Genomic DNA, 18,602 nt, shown 5'->3' with positions numbered 1-18,602 from the left:
GACTGAATCTATATTATAGTACTTCCAGCTCCAGGAACAATATTTCTTATTACAAAGAGCATCTTCTTGCCTAAGAGTAATGAAACACTCTAACAATCAACCAAAGGAGTGTCTTTATCCTTAGGAGGGGGTGCATTTTTAAAATGTAAGTCCAATTGTAATGGAGAACACCTATGCCCTCTGAGCTCACACACCAGGAGACTGGGCTAATCCAGATGACGTGTGAGCTTTAAAATTCTATGCTTTGGGGTTGTTCTGCATCTCCTGGTTGGGTGTGGACAAGCCAACTATAATTAGTCTAGATCATTCTCAAGTGGCTCCAGAAGTCCGGAAGTTCAATTACTTTCCAAAGATCATATAAGTCAGAGTTTCCACAGGCAAAACTTGGTGCCAGGGACCCAAGGTACACATGGGTTCCTTTCCCAAGAAAGAAGTAATTTACTTCCCCCTGGTGAAGCACAAGGTCTATTTCCATGAAACAGAAGAGAAGAGGTTGTCCGTCTGGTTAAGGAACCAGATCTAAGCTCTTCACGTCACTTCCTGTTCTACACACCAACTCTTCCCACTACCACCTTTGCTCTTCTCACTTCGGAAACAGTTGTCTTTGAGAATATCTTCCCTCTAATCTGGGAAAGCTACAAAATGAAAACACTTTCATTTAAATTACTGCCATCAACAGGAAGCCCTCCATAGCCACAGCTTAGCATTAATAAGCAAGCTGCAATATTCGTGGGAAGAAGCACCCACAGAAAGCTAAGGTAGTTCCAGACACTTAGAGGCCTTGTCTCCAGTAACAGAGACACAATTGGAGAGCTTTTTGGTGCGTGGAGATTTCTAAAATGGTGTTCCATAGGTGAGGAGGGGCTTCTGTAATCAGATCTTCCAGGGCAGACCTCAGCGCTAAACAAATCTGCCTTTGCCATATTGCGTTTCTCAGAGTTCTCACCTCCAAAAGCTTTACACATGGAATCTTATACTTAGATAAGATATTTCAAAGCAAACATGTTATTACTCACTGAAAGGAAAAAAAAAGGTATTGATTCCCAGCCACCTATGAATTAGTATTCATTATACGTATCAAGCCCAACCATCAGCAGTATAATTAAATTTTGGCTTACCTCTAGCCAGAAAAAAAAGATGCTGTCACATTTGGGCCAACAACGATTTCCCCTTCCCAGAACTTTAATTTCCTCTGTCTATACCTTGTCTCTGCTGGACACTAGGAAGACCCATAGATTATCTCTCATAGATAAGTACGCACCTCAAGAAATGGCATCTATTTGAAAATCTTAATGATTACCAATGAAATCCAACCTAGTACCAAGTGCTCGGCTTCTTTTATATTGAGTGTAAAGCATGGTAAACAAGGAAAAAGAGAACTGAAAAGAGATCTTTTTTTCTTCATCCATTCTGAAATGAAATGCAGATCATGTTTATTTCAGACGTTTTAAGGGGAACAAAAATTAAGGGTGAAACACCGGTCAGATGTTATTTGAGGAATTATTGCAGTGTAAGTAACAGGACTGGGAAAGTAGTCCGAATCTTTTCAGTATGTAATACCTATTAAACGCCCCCTTGTTAATACTTCATTCTATAGAAGGTGATGCCACCGCTGTTTTGTCATCCACTTTCAGTGAGGGGCGTTGCAAGGAAATTGCTATGAAACCTGCTTGTGCATTTATTCTGGGAATGTAGAGTATCCATGAGAGAAATTTCTCTCCAGTCCTGGTACTAAGAAAAACTGTTCTCTCCTTAATAACTGGGTTGTTTTTGTCACTTAGGCATTTTGAATCTTGTCACCAATTGTTTTTCTGTCTTTGTACACGCCACGAGCAAGCTTAGAGCGAAACGGGCAGCCCACCTTTAGCAACTGAACAGAGCAAGGTGACATGCGTTCACAGTAGATGAATCTTGCTCAGCTTTAATCTATATTTCCAAACTTAATTTTCCTTTTGTCTTGGTTTTATCATCCATTTCTTTTTATCCAATTGTATTATTAAAACAAACAATAAACACTTATTAAAATAGATCATCTCAAAGCCTTTTTAGAATGAAACAGTTTCTACTTGGTTGCTCTGTGAATGTTATTCATGTAAACGATTGCAGGCTGTAGTTAGGGGGCTTGACGTAGAAGAGACTTCTGTTTTTCAACGTAGGATAGAGCCGACCCCATCCTTGGTATGGCAAGAATTCTATGGCCAACTTAAACCTTATGTGAAAAGCCCTCTATAAGCCCTACAGCAACATAACGTCTCTTAAGAACTAAAGGATCCAAAATCTCTGAACTGGATCCCGTAAACCACAGAGCAGGTGGTCAGCCAATAAATTTACCTCTTCCTCTCTAGGTCCATCCAGTGAGAACTAGCTCATGCTGATATATATAAATGATTGAATGAATAAATAGGGGAGAAAGGATAAGTCTCTTATACAGAAGAATTCCAAATAAATTATCCAGAGATAGCAGGTCCTTGAATCGCAGTGTTTTGTTCGATGTTGTTTTGTTATAATGTTGATGAGACGCCATAGGAATTTAACTCTTGTTTATCTCAATTAGTCTACAGTAAAATTAATTTCATTATACGTTGTTTTGCTTAAAGTTGCAGAACTTATCAATGACATGAAGAAAGAATTTACTGTACTCTCCCTCAGGGAGGTGCTGCTTAACTTCCATCCCTTAAAAGAGGAGCAAAAGTAATTTTATAATGGAGAAACTGGGCAAACCCTACCATGGCGAGGTGATAGAGATTAACACCATCAGTGATCAATCATGTTGACAGTGTACCCATGAGATGATGTGATGAGACTGGCACTTCATCTCTGAGGTCTTTCTCTCAAATGTTGTTAGGTTTGGAAAGCCATAGCCTCACTCTAATCATGAGAAAAACATCAGACAAACGCAAATTGAGGGAAATTCTACAAAATACCAGACCGATACTCCTCCCAACTGTCAAGATAATAAAAATTAAAATACGGAAAATCTGAAAAACTATCACAGACCAGGAGAGGCTTAGGAAACGTGATGACTAATTGTAATGTGGTATTCTGGATGGGATCGTGAAACATAAAAAGGATATTAGGGAAAAACTAGTGAAATCAGTATCAAGTATAGAATTTAGATAATAATGGTATGCCAATGTTGGTTCTTTGGTTGTGACAAATGTACACTGATCGTGTAAGATGTTAACAGTGTAAGAAATAGTTAAGGGGACTATATGAACTCTAAACTATTTTTGCAATTTGTATACAAATCTAAAACTTTTTGTAAATTTTTAAAAAATATTTAAATTTTAAAGTATAAAAACCTGAGCAGAGTCTCAGGGTTTGTGGGATAGTATCAAGCATGCTACTATATGAATAGTCAGACTTCCAAAAGGAAAGGATAGAGAGAATGGGGTGGGAAAAGAATTTGAAAAAAATGTATGCTGAGAATTCTTCAGAACCCCAAGCTGGAAATATTACAAGAAAACTACATCAAGGCACATTATAGTCAAACTACCAAAAATCAAGAAAATGAGAAAATCTTAAAAGCAATCAAAGAAAAAAAGACTATTACTATAGGAGGACAATAATAAAAATGATGACTGACTTTTTATCAGAAATAATTAAAAAATTAAAGACAAATTTAATCTTTAAAGTATTAAAATAAAAAACACTGTCAACCTCAAATTCTACATCCAGTAAAAATATTCTTCAAAAATGAAGGCAAAATAATGACATTTTCACATAAACAAAAACCAGGAGAAATTGTCACCAGCATAAACATGCTACATAAGAAGGAATCTCTTCAGGCTGAAGGAATATGATACCACATGGTATCCTATGAATCAAAAAGAAATCACAAGAGAAATTAGAAAATATTTCAAATTAAATGATAATGAAAATAAATCAAAATATGTGGAAAGCAGCTGGTGCAATATTAATATTTGTAAAGGAGATATTTTTAATGACCTAATGTTTGATTTTAAAATGCTGGAAAAAAATTAGCCCAGAGCACATAAAAGAAATAAAAAAGGACTGCAAATCAACGAAACGGAAAACAAACAATAGAGAACACAATAGCCAAAAGTCGGTACTTTAAAAAAATTAACAAAATTGATAAATCCTTATAAAAACTAATCAAGAAAAAAAAGAGAAAACACAAACAACAAATATCAAGAATGGTATCAGGGACATCACTATAGATTTCTAGGCACAGTAAAAAGACAATAAGAAAAATGTTTTGAAAACTTTACATCGATAGATTTAATAACTTAGATGATATAGAAAAATTCCTTAGAAAATGCAACTTACTGAAAATAGCACAAAAAGAAATTAAAAATCTGAGTAGCCCTATATCTATTAAAGAAATGGAATTTGTAATTAAAAACCTTCCAATCAAGAAAAACTCAGCCCACAAAACTTCACTGGTAAATGCTATCAAACATTTTCGAAAGAAATATTACTAGTAGTCCATAAATTCCTCCAGAAAATAGAGGAGGAAGACACCCTTCCCTACTAGTTTTATCACATCAACATAATAATGACATCAAAACCTGACAAGGGCATTGCAAGAAAAGAAAATTAAGTAATATCCTTAATGAATATAGATGCAAAAACGTCAACAAAACGCTACCAATGGGGATCCATACGATTGTCTCATTAGATCTAGAGAAAAGCGTTTGACAAATTTAACAGCTGTTCATTTAAATAAAACAACACTGTCAGCACACTAGGAAAAAGGAACATCCTGAATTTGATAAAAGGCATCTATGAAAACTTATAACTAACACTTAATGGTGAAGAGAACAAATGTTTTACCCTCCCCGAATGTTGACCTATTCAAAAGCTTAGCCTCTAATGGTAGGTGAGTTTTCTTCATCAATTGCCAGCGTAAGCTTCCACTCCAGTACTAGGCAGACTTTAGGCAATGGTATTACCTCCAATGTCTGATTTATGCTTTTTTATCTCACATGAATCAAAAGTAGTGTCAACCTAAGCTTTGAGAGTATCAAGATAGATCCCCAGCTATTGATGCTCACATGAAAACTGCATCTTAGTACCACCTGGAAAGTCAGGGTCTAAGGATGTGGCTTAAGACAAGATGAGAGACAAGCATGGGCAATGGAAATGGAACATAGCTGCCATTAGGTTCCAGGATGACATCACCAACATGGTGGTGCAGGAGACCGAGCTTCTGATGCACTCCCGCTCCCAAAGGTCAAAAACTGGACTGCTACCCATGAACAAAAAAGCTCTGGGAGAGCTCAGGAGTTCAGGTAAGGTACTTCAATAACATAATGGAACAAAAATAACCCCATAAAAAAGGAAGGAAGAACAGCTCCATTTGCCTACATTATCCTATCCTCCAGGCTGGTACTGCCCAAATCCAAGAGAGAACTCCCCAGCTAGAAAGGGTTCCCCTCAACGGAAAAGAGAGAGTGGAACAAACGACCAGCTTCCTCAGCCTTTCAGGGTACTACGTGAAGGACCCACTTGGGTTTTGCCCCACCCAGAGGCCAGCAAAGCTAAAATATATAGAGAGAGACAGCTAGGAACAGGAAGAAAAACAGGATACCAATAGCAGCCATAGAGTGGGAGTGACCACATTTACCAGTGACCTGCTCTGCAGATGGCCCCAGCAGCTTTCACCTCTGAAGAAACCAACAGCCACCAAAGATCCCTGGCAGATTTCACCCAGTTCGTGCCCTGTAGGTTTCTGCATTCACAGATACCAGTTGAGTCTCTCCAGGCTCACTCTCCCGCCCTTTACCCCCACGTGGAGCCCAGGAGCTGGCAGCCAGACCGAGCCTCTGTGACTGTGCAAGTCACAGCCTGTAGCCCCCCCCCCACAAGGCTGACCAATCTTCTGAAGCAGGCAAATTTGGGCATTGGGTGACAAAGGCCAAAGCTTTTCTACCAAGTTGGGGATTTGGGTCTTAGGAATCCTTTTATAATTCCTAAGAATGAATGGGAGAAAAGTGAACATATCAAAATAAGACACAGATACACATATCTAAAGGGTGGCATTTCAGAAGGAAGCTGAAGAAGTAGTGAGTTTCACACACACACACACACACACACACACACACACACACCCTAATTTTGTTTTTCCAGGGCATGACACTCCCATTCTGCCTGTACTGAGGACATATGTACACCACCTTGACATAATAAAATGCTTCTAATTTCAAGATCTGGAGTGAAATTAAGAGAAGGGCACATTATATAGCTGCCACGGGCTGGGGGAGGACATACTGAGAACCCTGAAGAGCTGCGCTTTAATTCATCCAAGTATAATTAGCTTTGGGGAGCCATTATTTAATAACACAAGCAAGAGTCCATAACTCAACCTGATTCTGTACAGTTTAATTCTCAAGTATCTATTGTCCTTATACTATTTAGCTCCCCTAACAATGAAAAGAGGTAATTCTCATCTCACATAAATGAAAACACAACTTAATAACATATCTTGAATTATCCTCTATGGAAAAGGCTGCTCTTCCCTGGCTTTCAAAAGTGAGGACCCCCAAGTCTGTTGATCTTGTTCAGTAAATGTAATACCACAAGCTTCTGGGTTGCTAACACATCACGTTCATATTCATGAGTATCATATTTATAGAATCATAACTGACATTTACACCGAGATAGTATTAATTTGTAGAGATCTGAGGCCATAGATAATTAGATTCACTAGCTACTTTAAAACTATTGAGAAACTGGACAAAGAAAAGTATTTATGGCCACAAAAATCTTTAAATTCATATTTTGAAACATAGACTTATCTTTATTTACCTCATCAACCTTTTTCACAACCCCCTAACCTGACCTGCTTTTCAAAAAATAAAGACTTTATCCACAACGTGGAACTGCCAAGTTATGCCAACCGAAATGAAGAGCCTGGTTTTGTTGCGTAGACTGACTTGTTTTATACACAGATTGCTGAATGCGAGTTCATTGGAGCGAGCCCATACAATGAGGGGTGGTTGGGGGAGGAAGTGTAAAAGGATGAGACCCTCATTTCTTGTATTATACACACTCCTACCCTGTGCCTTTACACTGTGAACACTGCTGCTCCAAGTATGGTCTGCAGACCAGCGATCAGCCTCAGCATCTTCTCCTAGGAAGCTTGATGGCAATGTAGCCGCTCCAACCCCACCCCAGATCTAGAGAAGCTTGGTTTGCCTTTTAACACTATTAAATACTAGTGTTGTATTTAACACTAACACTTTTAACACTGTTAATATATATGTATATATATTAACATATAATGTGTGACTTGTATGCACATTACAGCGTGAGTCTCAGGAAATCAGACCTTATTGTTGGTGTCATCCACTTTTAAGTGCTGGGCATCTCCCTCTCAGAAGATAAGAAGGAATGGGGAACTTCCAAATTGTTTCTAGACTAACTTGGGCAGTTTCCCTGCATATCACAGGTATGGTTTAGCAGATCTTCGGCTTCTCAAGGGTTAGAACACTTTGACGTGATTTCAACCAAGATGGCTGAAACAAATTAAGTATCTAATTTAGCAGTGTCCCCACAAATCTTCATGTTTTTGTTTGTTCTGTTTTGTTTTGGGTTTTGTTTGCTTTGTGGTCTTTGCTTTGTCTTCTGCTTTGATCGAGACCCCACTTTGCACTGTCATATCTGAAAAACTGAGTTCCTGATTCCTCAAGGGGGCAGGCATTTATTACAATACTATAGCAAGAATGGTTGGGGAGGGAGTGTTAGTCCTAGCTGCACTCGTGCCAACAAGAACACTTGAGAACTATCAATTATTCAAACTAGTTTTAATACTGGAATTGGCTCGGCAATTTTTTTTTTGAATGTGACTTAAGCAGTTGTAAGATGACTAGTCCAAACATTTTTTAAAAAGTGCTTTTATGCTAAATCAATTTTAGGGGCTAAGAATTAGGCTTGCTTGGATTTCGACGTCATCTAGAATCTCCAAACTCCTAAGATTCATTTAGGCCCCTGTCCTCGTGCTGCATGCTTCAGACAACATCCTATCAAACCTCCCCCTAGCATACCATAGCACACTTTATTATAATTACTCCACCAATTATCTTTGTTCCTCATTAGATTATGGCCTCTGTGAAAGCAGAAACTTTGCTGTATTCATATTTCTTCACAGGTACCTAGAACAGTGCCTACCACACAGTAGGTACTTAATAATTATGAGTTATAAATAAATGAATGAATAAATGAACATAGTTGAAAGTGAAATGGAGACATGGAAAGCAAGATAAGCAGTCTAAATAACTTACTTTCCAAGTATGAAATACTACATAAAACAGATGGAGTACAGTACCTTTAGTTTAGAGCCCATTTATTCAGAACTTGTAAAACATACCTTTTGATTAGACTATATTTTATGCTTTTATACTATCTGTGAAGAAGAATGGGACAGATGGAACAGAAGAGGAAGATGGGACAGATTGTATTGACTTGGTATCAATTTAGGAAGCATTCGTTCATATACTATTGATAAGTTAAGTTGTCATTTATGTCTAAAGAGTAGGGCAAATATATGAAGATCTATTTTGATCAAAACAGAATTTTGATTACTAAAGTTCCATATAATGAAAAGAAATAAAGTTTCATTCTTTCAATAAAATTCTAATTAAACCCTTCTATAACTGAGTTGGCCTTCCTTCTAGGGAGTCAAATTTCGGGAATTTTTATTAAACGTTATAAGAAAAATCACATTTTCAATGGGAAATAAAGGAACACTTTAGTGGAATCAAAGCTTCTCCTTCTTAAGTTTATGAGTAAGCACCTAACAACTCTCAATACCTATTTCATATTTTGGAGCCTTGAGCTCCAATGACCAAAATGTGTGGACAAACAAAAATTGCCACGTTCCATCCCCATAATGAAAAGTCATTGATGTAAGAACTCCAACATTTCTATCCTTTGCATACTCTATGACTTAGGTTCCCAGATGGAAATAAATAGCACAAACCGAATAACTGAGGTCAGCTTAACAAAGGGACTGCTTTACAAAGGCATGGGCAGAGTTCAGCAAAACCAGCAGGGCCAGTGAAGCACCAGGGGCTAGCAACGTGGGGATGATGCCAGCCAGTTGCCACACCTAGTCCAGAAGGAGCAAGAAGAGAACAAGGAGAGAACTAGAACAGAGCTGTAGGAGAAGGCTGCAGTAAGGGGCTGTGGCCTTCAGAAGAAGAAAGCACCACTACCAATTCACTGCCCTGCAGGAAGGGAGACCGTAAACATAGAGACCTCATTCTCCTTCCACCCGTGGGTCTGCTGGGGGTGCCATCCATTGACCCAACCCACCGAAAGCCAAAGAGCAAGAGAGCCTAGCTGACACAGTGCATTAGAGGTCAGCTTCTTAGGCCACAGAGCAGCAGGGAAAGGGTAGAGAATGGATTTGAAGGGTGAGGAGAATATCCACCACACACATCCTTTCCCAAATTCTTGTACTACAAAGTATTTATAATCTCATTCACAAACTTCTTTTGCCAGACACATTCGTAAGAATTGATTGAAAAAGATATATCATAACAACAAATTTTCTAATAACAGTGACATTTGGTCGTTTTTAATACTATTTTCATAGGAAGCCAAAAATTCATTGATTCGTTCAGTCAAAGATATGGTCAAGGCAAGTTTTCTCTATATCTCTCTGAAACCTCCTGAAGTAAACGAAAAGGAAAAAGTGAAAAGAAAATTTTATCTATTATGAAATCAGCAGAGAGCTAAGGTTCTCAAATCATAGACTATAAGAATTATCTCCAAAAAGGGTAAAAATTGTATTAAATCAATGGACAGCCCTCAATGGTGATATATACCTCTATAGATCTTAACTGGTTTTCAAATTTCTAAGTAAGGAGAAAGTTGAGAGAGGCCCGGCGTTGGAATGGTGAAGAGTGGCATAAGCAAGTCATGGCAGACCTGGGGGACCCCTGTGTGGAGGGGCTGGTTTCTATACCAGAGTGGTACCGAAAGTGACCCTGAGGCAGGCACTGTGTGAACTCACTAACATTATTATCGGCGAAGGCCTGAAACTTAACATAAAGGACTAGTCTGGAGGCAAGAGATGTAGGAAAACAGAAGGAAAGTATAATAAAAATTACCTTTGTGGATGACTTGCCCCCTTCCCTTTGCTCGTAGATGCTAAACAGAGTCAACTATGTAGTGATAAATAAGCATCAAATATCTGTCCACCCTCCTACACACACACACACACACACACACACACACACACACACACACACAGAGTGAGCGGGGATGTAGATCTGTCTGCGTGATCTATTCACGACCTACAAGGTATTTTTAGAGCAGAAGATATTGCAGAATTGTAAGGAATTTTTATGAGACAAAATATCTCAACTAAAGCCACTGTCTTCCCAAACACTGCCTCTATCCCTCCCCCTGACTCTTGCCAAATAAGTGGTTTGGATAGAATTACCTCCATATGGAAGTGGGTATCAAGTGCAAAGCTATCAACATGCATAGTTTCTATATGCTTAATTATTATTTTAAAAGAGGAAAGCCAAAGGCAGATAAGTAATTTCAAAAAATAACAAAAGAAATAGATGAAATTTTCAGATACACTTTTCCTCATATGTTTAAAGAAATTAAAGAAAACATGAACCCTTTGAAAACATAACTGCAAATTGAGCTAGCAGAGTCAAAAATAAATTGAAGATGACAATAAAACCATTGGAATGAGTAAGAACGAAACAAATATTGCTTAAAATCCGTTGTCTAGAGGATAGACTTGAAAATGTAACAAAAACTCATGGGGAAATGAGCAATTCAAAATACTTATGGAAACCCGGCCATAAAGAAGAGTGAAATCTTACCATTTGCAATGACGTGTATGGACCTAGAGAATATTATGCTAGTAAGTGGAAAAAGTCAGACAGAGAAAGACAAATATTATTTGATCTCACTTATACGTGGAATCTAAAGAACAGAATAAATGAGCACACTAAACAGAAACAGACTCAGAGATGTAGAGAAAAAACTGATGGCTGCTAGATGGGACAGGGGTGGGGATGGGGGACAAGGTAAAGGGATTAGAAAGCACAGATTGGTGGCCACAATATTGCCACGGGGATACGAAAGACAGTTTGGGAAATAAAATCAATAATGTTGTAAAGATTTTGTAGGGTGTCAGATGGGCATTAGTCTTATTAGGGAGACCACTTCATGGGCTTTGTAGATGCCTGATCACTATGCTGCCCACCTGAACCTAAATAATATTGAATGTCAACTATAATATATATATATATAGTCACGGGATATGGAGTACAGCATAGGGAATAGAGTCAATGGAATTGTAACAGCTATATACGATGTCAGAGGAGTAGTAGATTGGGAAAGGGGGTTATCACTTTGTGAGGGGTATAAATGTCTATTACTTTATTTTATAAACCTGAAACTAATAAAAAAAAATACTTATGGAGGGTAGTGAGTAATATATGCTCCTGTAGTAGACAACAGAACAACTGCATTTTTTTTATTTGAAAGCCAGGAGTAAATATCTTCACAAAAAATTAAAGAAAAATATGAACCTTCAGATTAAAGAAACATACCATTTTCCAGAAGAAAAAAAACTGACATAATGACTTGCAGTGAAAAATACCACAGAAAAGTTACTAAACTTTCATGTTTAAAAATAATTCTATCAGCACCAAAGCAAAAAAAAAAAAAAAAAAATTGCAAGAGTAGAAGGGGAGGGAGGCGGCAAGTCAGCTACAAAGAGGAAGTCATCAGGAGAGCCTCAGACTTTTCCAGAGCAACAGTCGATGCCAGAACACAATGGAACGATGTTGTACAGAATTATGGGGGAGAGGCAGAACATGATTCTATAATGTTATACACGTCCAATTTATTCATAGAAGCAACAGAACGGCATTCAGAATATAACCTCCTTGGGCCCTGTTTGAAAACAAAACCTTCTGGCTAAAGACTAAATCGACAACAAAAGTGCAGGAAAGAGGATGCCAGTGAAGCAAGGGCTGGTGGTGGGTGATCTTGCCTCCAGTGAGAGCCCAGCCTAACACTGCCCACAAAGCATGGCCTGCCTCAGGACCTTTGCCACTGCTCTTCCTTCTTCTGCCTGGCTCACACCCTCACTTTGTTCAAGTCCCTATTCAAACTCTCCAACTCAGAAACCTGTCTCCTGATGACTCTGTCAAAAACAACCCTCCCTCATCACCCTTCAGTCTCTTAACGTGTATGGTTTTTATTCATAGCGTTTATAAATATATATATAGTGTCTCCAGTATTGTATAGAAGCCCTATCACTGGAGAACCTTTTTCAGTTTTGTTTGCTACCTATTCTCAGCACTTAGAACAGTGCCTAATACATAAATGGCACTCAGTTGATTGACTGAACTGTGAGAATTATGTTTACAGTTCAAAACAGCAAATGTTTAAGACTTTGAAAACGTAAAACTAGCAACAAATGGTAAGGGAGGGGTGCTAAGTGATGTATTCTCAGCTCCTCAACTGTGAGAGTAAGGAGTTAATCAATAACGTCTAAATTTGACAAACTTAAAAAAAAACAAACACTTGGTCGCTTTTAAAATTAATGATGCATTTTAAGTTTTGCCTTTGTAAATAATTTTCATTATCTTCTGGACTCTTGCTGTTTGTAATTTATGGCTCACCAGTGCTTTGTGAAAAACTGACAAGTAGCCCAAAGGGCCTCAATTGGGGGGACCAAAGCACAAGCTGTAACCACTGATAGACTGCTTACATGAAGTTCGACTAGTCAAATATAAATACTCAAAGTAAATACATAATGGGGCTAGGGTTGCTAAGGATTTCAGGAAATGGGGGCTCTCAAACATCACCAGTGGCAACGTATAGTGATATAACATTTTTGGAGGAACTTTGACAATATTTAGCAAAATTTATAATGTACAAATTTACTCACTCAGCAAATCCATTTCGGGAAAATAGGATACACATTCATTTGCAAGTTTTACAAGGATGTTCACTGCAGCATTGCACTTAACAGCCAAAAAAAAGAAGAAAGAAGAAAGAAACAGACCTAAATCTTCCTCAAAGGGGACTGATGAACTATATTCCAAATGTAAATGCTAAACAGCTAATAGAAAAGCACATGAAGTGGATGTGTATATTTTGATGTGTGAAAGGATGCATAATATATTAAGTGACATAAGCAAACTACAGAACAACATATGCAGTATGATTTCATTTATGGAAAAAGAAGTATTTACATCTATATGTTTTTCCTGTAAACACAAACACCTGTCTGTGTTTCCAACTCTATATTCCAACTCTAGTTTTGTTTGCATGGAAAATACCTGGAAGGTTACTTCCAGATGGTTCATGGTAATGACTTCGGGACTGAGATTTGGGGAAGAGAACAGGAAAATGGGGAGGTTTCCTTCATAAACTTCTACAACATTTGAATTGTTTTAAAAAGCATACATTACTTCCATCATAAAAATTAATTTTTAAAACCCACCCATGTTTTTAAACACCTTCATTCAATGCCTGTAGTGTGCTGAAAACATGAAATGGCACCTTTGGTGTAATGGGAGGACAGACTTAGCAAGGAAAATGGTTCAAGGTCCCACAGTATCCACAGTCACATATAGAACAAACTGTAAGCTCCTTGAAGACAGGCTCAGTGCCTATCACGGCGCTTGGTACATAGAAAATATTCAATAAATATTTGCTGAATAAATGGGTGAATGCATGAATGAAGGCACATATTAAGGACCACAGTCATCTGTGACTCAATATCCCTGCCACACTTTTCCTTTAGCGAGCCTTGATTTGTTTATGTGAGAAACCAAATTTTAGTTTAGATGCTCTGTTATCTCCTCTGGATGCTTAAAAGTTACCTTGTGACTAAGTCCACACGAAAAGCAGACACCTAAGGGGTGATAGGGAATGTCACTTGTGAGCCCCATCAGACCAGGTCTAAGGCTGTCACCAGTGCTGTCAGAGCCCCAGTACTTGCAGGCGGGACCACAATATAAAGAGTTCTCAGGTTGTGTTCTCTGTGCCTTTTGGCTCCCATACTGGTTTTTGTTTTTTTTGGGGGAAAGGGGTGGCAGGGGGCTTGACATTCATGAATTTCAGGTGTATAGCACAATGGTTAGACATTTATATAATTTACAAAGTGATCCCCCAGGTTAGCCTAGTACCCACCTGGCACCATACGTAGTTATTACAACTATGTATGACTATGTACATGACAACTATGTATGTACATAAAATTGACTATATTCCCTATGCTGTACTTCACATCCCCGTGACTATTTTGTACCTGCCAATTTGTGCTTCTTAATCCCTTCACCTGCTCCTATACTGTTTTGAAGGCTGCGTCCTAGAGAAGTGTCCAGCAAGGCCTATAGATGTGGGATCAAATTCGTAACTGCATTGGACTCAAGTGTGTTCCCATAAACACGTTGATCTCATCACTCAACCCAACAAGGACAGCAGCCAAGTACAATCTGTTAGGACCTTCTTTATTTGTTCCCTAGATTCTTTTCTTATTTCAGATAAGGTGCTCTTAGTTTATTAAAGCCAATAATGCTCACAAATAAATGATTGTATGTTTTTATGTTCACTCCGTTTCATTTGAAATTCCTGACCTTGGCTTATTACAAACTATCAGATATTGGCACACAACAAACTGTCCAGCTTTTTAAATTGATAATCCCCTTTCCTATTATAGACATTTGCAGCATTCTCATGTTTGGCTATGATACATTTTCTATGCCATCCACTTTAAATACTTCACAAGGAAAGGTGGTTTTAGTTTTTTGAACTTTTAAGCTTCGAAGGTTTAAAACACAAATAATTATCAAACCCATGCACAAAGCTCTTTGGTGGCTCTCCACGGCAATTAACCACATCTCTGCACCATCTTCCCCCATGGCCAAAACTCTTTTTTCAGTTCTTCCAACTTGCCAAAGTCTCTCCTGCCTCAGGCCCTTAGCATATGCTGCTTTCCCAAGCCAGAGGGCTTCTTTCCTCTATTCCTCACCTAAACAACTCCTACGTATCCTTTGGATCTCACATTAGCTATCAGTTCCTCAAAGAGGCTTCACTAACCCCCCAGTCTAATCTATATCCCATTCCTATCTGCTTTGTGCTTTCCTCTCCGTGGCATTTATTGCTATTTGTATTTATACATGCACTTGTGTTTACTATTTTAACATCTATTCCTTCCTTAGACTATTGAACTCCAGACGAGGAGAATCATGACTGTTTTGTTGACCAATGCTAATCTCAATAAATATTTGTTGGTTAAATTAAAAAGTAAAAGAAGGCAGTAAATGCTATTCCCCTTTTAATTCTTTTTCATAAACATAAGTTGGAAACAGTAAGTAAGGAGAATCCAGTCCCTACCTCACTCATAATTCAAGGCAGGCTGTCCTATCTAGGATGACATGTGGGGAGGGTTTAAATTTAGGAGAAGGACAGGATTTGGCATATGGGAAATTTCATTAGACACAGGTAGGACAGGAAAAGGTGGTATTCTGAAAGGGGAAAATAAGGTTAAAAAGCTAACTGTATTAATGAAGCAAAGGAAGTGGGGCAGAGAACAGATAGACAGTTGGGAATGCCGGAGGTAAACAGGAAGGTGAGGCTAACTCTGGAATGTCACAAGGGAATGGGAAAGCCAGGGCCAGGTTGGTCAGGAGAGGAAAGGCTGCTTGAGGCACCGATTTGGGTCCTGTAGAGGGAGAAAAGAGTGTGATGAGGAATGCCTTTATTTACAAGGAGTTCTGTGAGGGACGTGAACACACCTAGAACAAAAACTTAGCTGGGGGACACAGGAGAAAGGAGGCAAGGTCTGAGGAAGTAAACTTGCAAACCCTGTGTGCTCCTCTAAGTTCTAAGTCTGGGAGACACGATAAACATTAGAGTATTAATGAGAGACCGTAATGATGAAAGTTACTGCACTGGCAAACAACCGGGGTACCCTTTGATCTTACACAGTGGGATGGCTAACCCTACATTCAATCTCTAATAAAGGATACTCTCTATGTCTAAGAAAACAGCAGCGAGCAATGAGAATGGAGTGTGCCAGAGGCCAAGTTGTCCAGTGTCTTCTCTTGCTGTGTCTTCTGGTGGATTTTCCAACCTACGATGGGATCTTGAGGCTTGTGTCACTCTCAGTTTCCCTGGGGGCACTGTGTTTCTTTACAAATTGTCTGGAAAAAAAGAGCTTGGTGCCAACCTGAGACCCCACAAATCATCAATGTAGAATGCTGGAAACCACCGCGATGATAACAGACAATGGCTAATATTTATAGGTAACAGATGATATTTATGGAGCTTACTTTGTGCGAGGCTCTGTTCTAAGACCCTTCTATGTATTGACTTGTTTCATCTTCACAAAAATCACACGAAATAGTTGTTACCTGTTTCCAGAAATGAGGTCCAGAGAGATTGACGTCATTCAGCAAAGTGCAAAAGGACTCAAACCCAGAAAACTGACTTCAGAGCCTTAATCATTAGTTCCTTAAATTTGTATACCCTCACAATTTACAATGCCCTTTAGAAGAGATAGAAATATTATCTGATCTTCTCGACAATGCTTAAAAGTGAGTAAGGAACATCTTTACTTCCATTGTATAAATAGGGAAACTGAGGCTCAGAGACATTAAATGACTGGTGTATGAAATCAACAGCACTAGTACCACCCCATGCAGGGGCTGAAATCTACAACTCCTCACTCCTAAAATGCCACACCATCTCTCACTTCTGCTTTAGCAGGTTAGTTGGTGAGGATTAAATTGCACCTACACAATCAGATATGCAGAGGGATAAAAGCTGCACCTAGGCTTTATTGGGTTTGGCATAAAAGTCCTGATACCTGAAAACAGGACATTATCTCCAGGCTGAAATATGATTTCTTAAGGCCTGATGTCAAGGAGTATCCGTGGGAAGAGAATAGAAGTCGGAGAAGCTGACCAAGTGAGCAGGATCTCAGTAGCCAGCTCCAAAAATGACCCTTTCGTGGAGCCTATCGCCTGTCAGAGTGGCCGTGCTGCAGCGGCACAGGCTGGGAGAGAGACCAAGAAGGAACGCAGGATGCAAAGTCAGAGGAGAAGGACTTCAGTCCGAACCCACCACGGAAACCATTTCTTGTCGTTTCTGGTTAACGCCCCTCTCGCCTTCATACCCTCTCTTCCCCATCCCTCCCATGCCATGCCCACGGTGCCAAACGTTGCAATTCAACCACCAGCCACCGTGCCTCCGTTTCTGCCTTCTGTTTCAATAACCCCAGGAACAAATCAATTTGGGGGAGTCTCGTAGCCAAGGCATTGCAGCTCTGGCCCGCATCACCCACTAACTCATCACCCTGCCATTACACGCTTCACACCGAACCACATTTGCTTCGATCCGCAGTGACCCCCGCCCCTTCGCTCGTTTTTTTTTTTTAAACTGCAGTCCAATAATGCTGACATGTTTAGGAATCGGCAGGAAAGGCTATTGCGGCCAACTCCCCGAGACGCGAGAGCTTGGGGCCGGGATGAGGAAGCCTAGAACGTGCCTCCCTCCTTCGCAACATCGTCCCCTCGGGAGGCCCTGCTGCCCAAGGTGCAGCGGCACAAAACCACGCATCCCTGGGCTTCTATCCCTTGGCTCCTGCTACGGCGGCTGCTGCTATAGAAACACCAGTCGTACACATTGGGCTGAAACGAAACACCCATCCTGGACGAGGACCGGAGCCTGGCTCGGCCCGCTGCCTCAGTCACCATGGCAACATGCTGGGAGCAGGACAGCGAGCAACCAGCGCGCGGCAGGGATACTCACTCCATCGCGGGGCTCCAGGCGGCCCGGCGTGCTGCTGCGGGGCTCCCAGGCGTTGCTCGCATCTGCCGGAGCCCGGCTCTCTGCCCGCGCCGCGCCGCGCGCGAGGTGGAGCCGGGAGCGTCTCCCCTCCCGCCCGCACCCCCTCCTCCCCTTGAGGGTTGAAAGTGAATGCTCAGGCTCACTCAGCTCCCAGCCTGCGAGTAAAACGGGAAGCAATTGGATAATGTTGTTCCTGGGCGCTAGACAAGCCACTCCACTTAAGTGTTTCGGGGAGGGAACGCGCTGGCAGCTGCGCGCCAGGCGTTGTGGCCACCAACATGCAGTGCCCGGGCACCCAAGGCGCCAGGTGCGCCGGCGGCTCTCCTGGGACTGGCTGCGTAGCACAGAGACACAGAGACGCGAGGGACGGGTGGGAGGAGGAGATGGGCGGCTGCGGCGGGTGGCACAGCCCAGAGGACTCGGAAACGATGGAGTCACTGCAAGGTTGCAGCTCTGGCGGTTGGGAAGTTGCAAGAGAAAGAAGCATCTGAAAGAAGCAAATATCAAGTACTGCCACCAATGGGCTGGGCATAGGTTCAGAAACGCCATTGTATCAGCCCAGCGGGCATCTGTCTGAGTTTCCCAAGGAAAACTCCAGCCGCGTTGCGGTGCGTTAATGCGGCGTTTCATCACTTTGGCGACCCTACGCCCTTCTTACCACTCCACGCTCTGTGTATTCCCGTCTCTCAGAAAGATACTCTCCAGCGTTCCTCTCCCTAGTTCGTCCTCCGAAAACAACAGCTATGTTGAATATGGTTTCCCAAATTACCAAGGCCCCACCCCAGAGTTATATA

The 18,602-nt window shown here is 40.5% G+C and overlaps 1 protein-coding gene across 1 annotated transcript in view; it reads right to left on the bottom strand.

Annotated features, from left to right (window-relative positions):
• Positions 1–17,853, bottom strand: part of PALM2AKAP2 (PALM2 and AKAP2 fusion) — a gene marked incomplete in the record, with an annotated part of 417,966 nt that extends 400,113 nt beyond the window's left edge. The window contains 1 exon segment of the mRNA XM_033122412.1: positions 17,770–17,853. Within this exon segment, the coding sequence (XP_032978303.1) occupies positions 17,770–17,831 (62 nt within the window).
• Between the last annotated feature and the right edge of the window lie 749 nt (positions 17,854–18,602).

The sequence above is a fragment of the Rhinolophus ferrumequinum genome, chromosome 12, assembly GCF_004115265.2.
Source record: "Rhinolophus ferrumequinum isolate MPI-CBG mRhiFer1 chromosome 12, mRhiFer1_v1.p, whole genome shotgun sequence".
Taxonomy (NCBI): domain Eukaryota; kingdom Metazoa; phylum Chordata; class Mammalia; order Chiroptera; family Rhinolophidae; genus Rhinolophus; species Rhinolophus ferrumequinum.
This window is presented reverse-complemented; position numbering and strand designations above follow the sequence as displayed.